At 34.5% G+C, this 9,025-nt stretch overlaps 1 protein-coding gene across 1 annotated transcript; it reads right to left on the bottom strand.

Moving 5' to 3' along the window:
• Nucleotides 1-3,457: 3,457 nt before the first annotated feature.
• Nucleotides 3,458-4,746, bottom strand: LOC122483448 (olfactory receptor 52E2). The gene has a single exon (XM_043580454.1). The coding sequence runs from the start codon at nt 4,649-4,651 to the stop codon at nt 3,701-3,703; it is 951 nt and encodes a 316-aa protein (XP_043436389.1). The 5' UTR covers nt 4,652-4,746; the 3' UTR covers nt 3,458-3,700.
• Between the last annotated feature and the right edge of the window lie 4,279 nt (nt 4,747-9,025).

Genomic DNA, 9,025 nt, shown 5'->3' on the forward strand with positions numbered 1-9,025 from the left:
CTGATTCTCGGCTAAATTATCACTTATGAAAGAGAAGAGAATACATAGTCAGAAATAAAAATAAGAAGAACAATTTTACCTCCCACATATTGAGACTGAAGGGATTCACTTAATTCTAACCATTTACTTCATATAAAATACAGTATACATACATAGCACTTCTATGTTGTCTGTCAGTGGGGAAAACGATGGACTAATAATTAAATGACTGTGGAACAATTAGCTTCTCATTTAGAGAGAGGTACACATACACATACTCACACAGATACACACAGAGACAAACCTGAGAGAGAATTAGATCCATATTTCATTGAACAATTCTGCTTTATTAATAAATTAATGTCATGTGTTAATACCCATATCTTACCTTGGGCTCCTTTGTCTTGGACAAGGGTTTAGGAGCCTTTAGTTAATCTGGACGTTGATCCCAGGAAGCACAGTAATGAAGTGGAATACTACTATAGGAAAGACAAAAACTCCTATAAAATTGCTGTGCTGGTTACCATTGTGGGCAACAATATATTGTAGTAGAGTCTCTGAAGGACTAAACACACCTTAGAATTGCTCCCTAAAGGATGAGAAACTTACATTGCTTAAAAAATTGAAAATAGCCTATAAATGAAATATGAGGATAATGGTAAATAAACTTGCTGTATATATATGATGTAGTGATAAACACCAGGAAAATATAAATATGAATATATCTTACACCAAAAATATTGTGTGGAAAATGATGCTTCAGAAATGTACATTCATTATGATTTCCTTTATACAATTTTCTCAAAAAAAAAACCCCACCAAGCTATATGTTTGTGAATGCATCTCTCACTTTTTCAAAAAAATGAAGGCTGCATGTCAATCACTTACATCAAGTTTAGGATAGTGGTTACACCTAGAAAAGAAGAGAGGGTGATGGGTACAGAAATGATCTTAGTTTGCATGTGATTTTTAAGTTTTATGTTGGCTGAAAGATGTACAAGTTTTTATATATTATTCTATGTTTTCTCTGATTTTAAAATATTTGGCAGTGATATAATAAAATATCAATGATATCAGAAGGTTGTATATGATTAAATGTAGTATAAAAGTAAGATGTACTGACTGTTCTGATTACATTAAATGAGTAAAACATCATACGTGTAACATAGAGGTAAAGCAAATAATTATTGGGTGAATCTCTGAAACACCATTTTAGATATCAATACATTTGTCTATGTGAGAAGGGAAAAAGATGGTGCATTCATGATATTCTGAATATAAAGCAGAGACAAAACCACACTGGTGTGATTTTAAAATTATAATGATACCAACTTTTGTTTAGTGACTTTATATTGTATTTATGCATGTTTTTACATGCATTTGTTACATGGAGGTATAATACCCATAGTAACTGTGAGAGGTAGAAAGTAGTAACATTCCCTTTACTGAATTGCTTAGGTAGGTTAAGCACACTTAGATCAGTTAAGTAGCCTCCCCAAGACATAGAGTGAGGAATTCGTACAGTTGGTATGGAATACAAACACTCTGACTCCACTATACTTAAATTTAACCACTTTACTGTAATATCTTTGATACAGACATTCCAGAAAAAAGTATGAAGTTTCTTCAAAAAAATATGGGGCACATGGGTAACTCAGACGGTTGAGCTTCCGACTCCAGCTCAAGTCATGACCTCACAGCTCATGAGTTCAAACCCTGCGTAGGGCTCTGTGCTGACAGCTGAGAGCCTGAAGCCTGCATTAGATTCTGTGTCTCCCTCTCTCTCTACCCCTCCCCAACTCGGGCTCTGTCCCACTGTCTCTCAAAAATAAATAAACATGAAAAAAATTAAAAATAAATAAAAATATAGAACTACTCTGATCCTGCAACTCCACTTCTTGGTAAATATCTGAAGGAAATGAAATCAGTAACTTGAAGAAATAAGTACACCCCTGTGTTCACTGGGTCACTAGTCATGGTAGCCCAGATAAGGAAACAACCTAAATATATGTCGACAAATGAGTGGATAAAGAAAATGTGGTATATATAAACAATGGAATATTATTTAGTCTTGAAAAGAAGGAAATCTTTTCCAGAGGACATTACGCTAAGTGAAATAAGTCAGACACAGAAAAGACAAATACTATAAGATCTCATTTTTATATGGAATCTAAAAAAAGTCAAACTCATAGAACCAGAGAGTAGATCAGTGGCTAGGGAGTGGGGGGGGGAAGAGGGAGAAAATGACAAAGGGTAAAATCTTTCAATTAGAAGATGACTAGGCGGTAGGATCTAATGTACAGCATGATGATTACAGTTAATAACATGGTATTGTATTCTTAAAATGTGTTAGAGTAAATATTAAGTATTCTCACCACAAAAAAAAGGTTAGTATGTGAGGTGATGGATGTATGAATTAACTTGATTGTGTAATCATTTCATAACAAATATATATTTATATATTAAATCATAACATGTACACCTTTAAAAATCACATTATGCAAGCTAAATATAGACAGTTTTGGTCAAATTTCCATAAGACTGGGGAGATTCCCAGTTAACTTATAATCCTATATCCTCTAAACAACCTTAAAATGAAATGAGACAAAGTTATTTTAGGCAAAGAAAAGAAAACTCCTCACCAGAAAAATTGTATCAAGGAAATATTTAAGTTTATTCTTCAGACATGAGTAAAATAATTACAGATGAAATTCAAAGAAGCAAGAAGGAATGAATAACAATAGAAGTGGTAAATATTTGGAAATATTTACATGAATACTGACTTTCCAAAACAATAACCCTATGTTTGTATAAGAAGTTAAACCAGCAATAATATATAACTCAGAAAGTAGAAAAAGAGACTAATTTTTATTAAGACCCTTTGTGAATAGAAAGCAGTAAGACTGCTGGTTTAGATTAAGATTTGATAAGTTGCGTGGGCATGTGTAGGACAATGGCAAAAATAACTATGAAATTATGTATAAAATCAAAGCAAAGCAAATGAGACTTATGGTAATGATTAAAAAATTCTAAAGAAGAAAATCTTTGTGAAATATTTATATCTCAGGTTGAGGTAAAAGACAATAAGTAAATCTGAGATTTAATTACTAGAAAAATAATAATCATGTTAAATGTGCATGAAGTTAGTAGTGTATTTGAAATATGAAAGATGTCAGACTGAGTTAAATATAAATACTTTGATATTTCTAAGTGGAGACAACATTAAATATCAAGATCTTAAAAGGCTGAAAGAAAAAGGAAGGACGTTTGTAAGTTGAGTTTGCTTATAAGTTTAAACTCTGTAAATTTCATAAAGTCAGGTAAAGTGGAATAGTTACCATTATATCCCCAGCATCCTGTACTTATGAAAATATACACTCAGAAAACCATTATATTTGGAGAAGAAAGAAGCTCCATGAAACATCAACTAATCTAGTGGCAATGGATGCATTCAAAACTGGTGATATATGAATATCAATCAGATATTGAAATGAATAGAGAAAATGACATGACCTGCTAAATGAAATTTTAAGGGACGAAGAGTTTGCAGCAATGGATATTGAGAAGTGGTCTGAAAAGCAGGTGGAAATGAAATGCATTTAAATAGTTACTGAACAGAGCCAATATAGATATATATTTTAACATAATTTTTGTGAGAAGGAGTTTCTCTAATTCAAGTTTCATGAAATTTCATATTGAACCACACATGCATTAGGTGTCATTATTTTTCCTTTCCTTGTTTCTTTAATATTATTTTCTTCACACGGTCATAAATCTGTTTGGTTCTGACTCCGTAGATGACAGGGTTGAGCATTGGCGGCACTACGACATAAAGATTGGCCAGGAGTATGTGGATATAGCGGGGGACGTTATGGCCAAAGCGATGTGTCATAAAGGAAAAGAGGGCTGGTGTATAGAAGGCAAGAATTACACAAACATGAGAACCACATGTGCTGAGGGACTTGAGTCGGGCTTCGCGGGAAGGAAGACGGAAAACGGCACGGAGTATCTGAACATAAGAAAGGGCAATGGCTATGATGTCAAATACTAGATTACAAATTGCACATAAGCCATAAATAATATTGATCTTGATGCTGGCACAAGACAGACGAGCCAGACCCATGTGTTCACAGTAGGTATGGGGAATGACATGATTCCCACAGAAGGGCAGTCGCAAAATAAGAAACACAAATGGAATCACAAAAATAAATGCCCTCACTAACACACCAACACCAATCACAGAGACAATCTTATTGGTGAGGACGGTGCTGTATCGAAGCGGATCGCAGATGGCCACATAGCGGTCATAAGCCATTGCCAACAAGACTGCTGACTCCATAAGTGTGAAGCTGTGAATGAAAAACATCTGCATGAGGCAGGCTTCAAAGATGATCTCTCTGAGGTTGAACCAGAAGATCCCGAGCATCTTGGGGATGGTAGCTGTGGACAGACCCAAATCAATAGCAGCCAACATGGCCAGGAAGTAAAACATAGGCTGGTGTAGGCTGCTCTCAACCCAGATCACAAACAGGATAGTGAAGTTCCCCATGAGGGCAATCATGTACACAGCACAAAAAGGAAAGCCAATCCAGACATGCAATGTTTCCATCCCTGGAATCCCCAGCAACAAGAAGGAGACGAGGTGGAACTGGGTGTCATTGAGAAGGAACATTCTTTTTGGTAATGCCTAAGCCTTCAGAAGTGTATGCTGACCCAGATAGTTCTCTGTATCACTAGAGACCTAAAGATAATGTAATATCAGATACTAATTAGTGAGGTGCTATCCATTATTTACAAGGCTTTATGTCAGAATCTGTGCAAAAATCATCTCCAATATTTAAATAAAAATGCCTTTCAAGAAGAACATTAATTTTACTTATTTTACATAAAACTTATCTAATGATCAAAGAGTTTAAGTGGCTTGCCGGAAGTTTAAAATGTTTTCAGTGGAAGGTCTGGAGAATTAGGGAGGAAAATAGCAAATGGAAATAAAGGAAAAGATGTGCTTCACCTATTTTTATATACACTACAACCACACATGCACACACAATACTCCACACACATACAAATGCATACAAATTATAAATCTTTTTTAAAACTCACGACATCTGTCTGTATAAAATTGTTATTTTTTGTTTTTAGCTAAGGCAATTGTGACTTTAGGAGTCGAAGACACATGTCAAAATGTCAATAAGAAAACTAGTGAGAGGGAAAAAAAAACAGGAATATTGGATAATTAGGTGCTTGATAATTCAATCATTTTTTAAGTTCCCTAAATGTATTACACATCTTCATGTAGCTTGTTTATAGCATTTGACAGGGCAGTATTTCCAAAATATTTATTCATTCATATGGGTAATTATTTTATAATAAAAAGTCTCTTTTCTGATTATTTGGAGATTCCATGGCAGCAATACTAATTGTGACCTCATCCTCAGCAAGAAAGCAGGACATGATGAAAACTCTGACATAAGGAGGAGGAAAAAACCAGAAAAAGTGTGATAAAGTATGGGATGAGCAGTTAAATATGGATGGTAAATGTGAAGAGCAAAGCCAGGAAACTGGCAGTTTCAACAGGAATAGAGGCTATTTCTGTAGTTACGTCATAACAGTGAAATTGTGAATACTTTTAAAAGGTATGACAATGGACAAAAGGAGTAAAAGTAGAATTCAGTCAGAGGCAAGTGTTTCTGTGAAGCCCAAGGGTGGAAATTAGCAAAAAAAAAAAAAAAAAAAAAAAAAAAAAAAGCTGTTTTTCTTTTTTCCAGTATACACATATAGAACAGTTTCTCAGTTAATGGGGAATTTACTCAGGGCATTAGTTGTAGATATGATTGCGAAGGGTAAAAATAAGCTACCTCTGGTTTTTCTAAGAGAATAGTACTATATTTTGTGATTGCAAATAAGATAAGGGAAATTATGTCTCCCTGGTCATACAATTATATTCCACAATGATGCAGTATGAGATAATATGAGATAAGAAGTCAGAAAATGGTGTGAATAAACCAACTAGAAGACAAATATGGACAAAGGACACAAAAACCTAGAGTGGAAATAAGGAATACGGAGACAGGAATAAGATCTGATTTCTCACAATTAAATCTTTATGCTCCTGTGGACATTAAATAGTTTTTCTTAGGTGACTATTAAAGAAAAAAATTTGGAAAACCCCAAGGGCAACGTGAATATATAAACATGGGAAAGAATAGCAAAGATAGTCTTATACTTGTTGACGAGGTCTTTAGTATTTACAAAAGTTTAAGTGGGGCAAAGTTACAGTGAGATGGATGTGTTAAAGGAAGGGTTACTAGTAACTTTGATTCTTATCTTCCAAGCCAAGAATACCTACAATCATGTGCTTAAGCCATCTTGAATTTTTACCCCTTCCCAGAGATATGTTATGCATCTGATGTTACCATAGGAATACCCTGATATCTTCTTGACTCCCTTGTGTTTGAATTGATAAAAACATCAGTGTTATATCTAAGCTTCTCATGGACAAAAGTGCATTAACAATAATGGAAAGTTCCATCAAAAATTTTTGAAAAGCATCCTTCAAGACATATTTAAGATCCATATACAAGGTGCTGATGACTTACTTGATCCTTTCTGTGCTCCTATAGGATCTAATACAGATTTGTATTACAGCATTATTACAAGTGTCACTCATGCTTACATTTCTGTATCTAATTTAAAATGTAAACTACTTACCAAACGTGCAGAGTCTACTGTATCAAGGAAGTTAATATTTAAGTGATTAATAATTAATAAATTGTTAATGGTAATAAATATTAGGGGTTAATAATAAATAATTCCTGGGTCAGACTAATTTGCTCTCTAATCTTCTTGTTAATAGTTTCATGTTAATGTATGCATTACTCATTTGTTAAATAAATACTACAGAATGTGTTTTATGTGTCAGAAACTGTTCTGAGACATTTTAAAATTGATATCCGTGCAATCATGCATAATAAAAAATGTTATATATAATCTGATGCAATGTTTATAAACAAAGATATGCAAGAGAAACAAATTTCTATAAATAAATGCATGGAACTATCCTATCAATAGTGAAAGAAACTCTACACCAACATTTTTATCTAATCATACAATCTATTCTTAAAGTTAATACAGAGTAGAATTTCTCAAAATTATTATTCTGATTCATATGTATGTACCACTTCTCAGTATCAAGGTCAAATGCTTCCCTATAAATGCCAACACTGCCTCACATCCTGACATCTGTAACTAAAATATAAAACATTGTAACTGCATTATTGTAATCTGCAGAAAGATAAATGCTATAATACTAAACATTTCTGATGTTTTTCCATCTCTCTGGGTTGCATCTTCTCATTTTCCTTTAAAGACATTTTTCTGACCATTCATTAACTATTGGTGATCCTTAACCATCAGCTGTAGCTACTGCTCTTTCTCATCCACTTTAATCTGTATAAACAATCCCATTCACATCCATTGCTTTGATAGCTATCTTTACAATGAAAAATCCTAAGTAAAAGTTGCTAACCCTCAGAATTTATCAAATTCAGGTTCTCAAAACCAAATTCTTCTTGGCAATTACTTTCGCTCTTCTTTTGCCAAAATATTACAAATAAAATATTCCTAAAATTGAATCCCCAAACCTGTCTCTACCAGACTCCCACTTTAACTCAATCTTACTTTCACTCTTGTCTAATATCAGTAAATGCCATTACCATTTAACTATTTGACCAATTTAGAAATATGAGCATCATCCTCTTCCCTTCTCCACCTCTTAAAAAAAAAAAAAACCCTATTGATTCTATTTCTAAAAATATCCTGAAAATCAGTACAGTTGTCATCATCCTCACTGGAACAGTTCCAGCCATCATTTCTTGGGTTGATTATGGCACAGTGCTTTCTAGTGCTGAAGATCATGAGCTCTGTAGTGAGACTAATTGTGTTGAAACCAGCTTCATGACTTATTCACTCTAGAGTTGAAGAAAAGTAAATAAAGTATTACTTATTAGCTGTGTGAGCCTTGCACAAGAGCTATAACATTGCTATACCTCAGTTTCTTCATCTAGGAAATAGAAATAAATGTAAATAAACCTTTCAAAATTAAACCCTTAATTTTAGAATAGACTATTCTTTTAAAACACTCCGAACCATGTTCCAAAGATACTAGTTATCCATCATTTCATGGATATCAGGCAGAGTGATTTTTTCTAAAATGCACATTGAGTGTATTCAGGCTGAAATCTAAATGCTTTTACTAAAATTATATGGCCCTTTCTGACCATGATCCTATTCATTCTCTAAGCTTCAAGCCTTATTCTTCTTCTTTGAAACTTATCTCCTGTCTCTTCTTTTCCTATCCCTCTCTTTCCCTTCAGCCATCACTGTGACATAAGGAGGCTCTGTGAGCTGGGAGACGGGGAAGACTCACCGGAATGAGCACCAGGATAGAATCCTGTCTCTGTTTTATCTCAACCTGCTCAGTCTTTATGAGGGTGCTGCTCTTTGCCTGTGAGGAGCCTTCAATAGAAAATCCCCAGGGCATCTGGGTGGCTCAGACAGTTAAGCGTCTGACTTCGGCTCAGGTCATGATCTCATGGTTTGTGGGTTCAAGCCCAGTGTCTGACCCTGTGCTGACAGCTTGGAGCCTGGAGCCTGCTTCAGATTCTGTGTGTATCTCTCTCTCTGCTCCTCCTCCACTCATGCTCTGTCTCTCTCTCTCCAAAATAAATAAACATAAAAAAAAAAGAAAAAGAAAATCCCCTAGTACCAGTTTTATAAAAAACACAAAGTCTCTGAGGAGTCTATTTTCTAATCTAGTCCTGAGTCATGAATGGAAAGACATGACTTCTAAGGAAATGAAGGCAGGAAAAACTAAGGTTTATTGGTTACTTTGTGAGTCTCCATTAACCTTTTGGTAACTTGCTCTGTGTTAAAGCACACGATGTTTGATACAGATCATTCTCTCACCATCCCAGATCATCACTATGGGGGACAGTATAATTTTGTGTTCAAGAACAGGGCTCTCAAGTCAGAACACTGCTGTTCT

Source organism: Prionailurus bengalensis, chromosome D1, assembly GCF_016509475.1.
Source record: "Prionailurus bengalensis isolate Pbe53 chromosome D1, Fcat_Pben_1.1_paternal_pri, whole genome shotgun sequence".
In the NCBI taxonomy this organism is placed as follows: domain Eukaryota; kingdom Metazoa; phylum Chordata; class Mammalia; order Carnivora; family Felidae; genus Prionailurus; species Prionailurus bengalensis.

Coding starts and splice junctions, on each gene's coding strand:
- LOC122483448 (XM_043580454.1), bottom strand. CDS start 4,651: ATGTTCCTTCTCAATGACACCCAGTTCCACCTCGTCTCCTTCTTGTTG.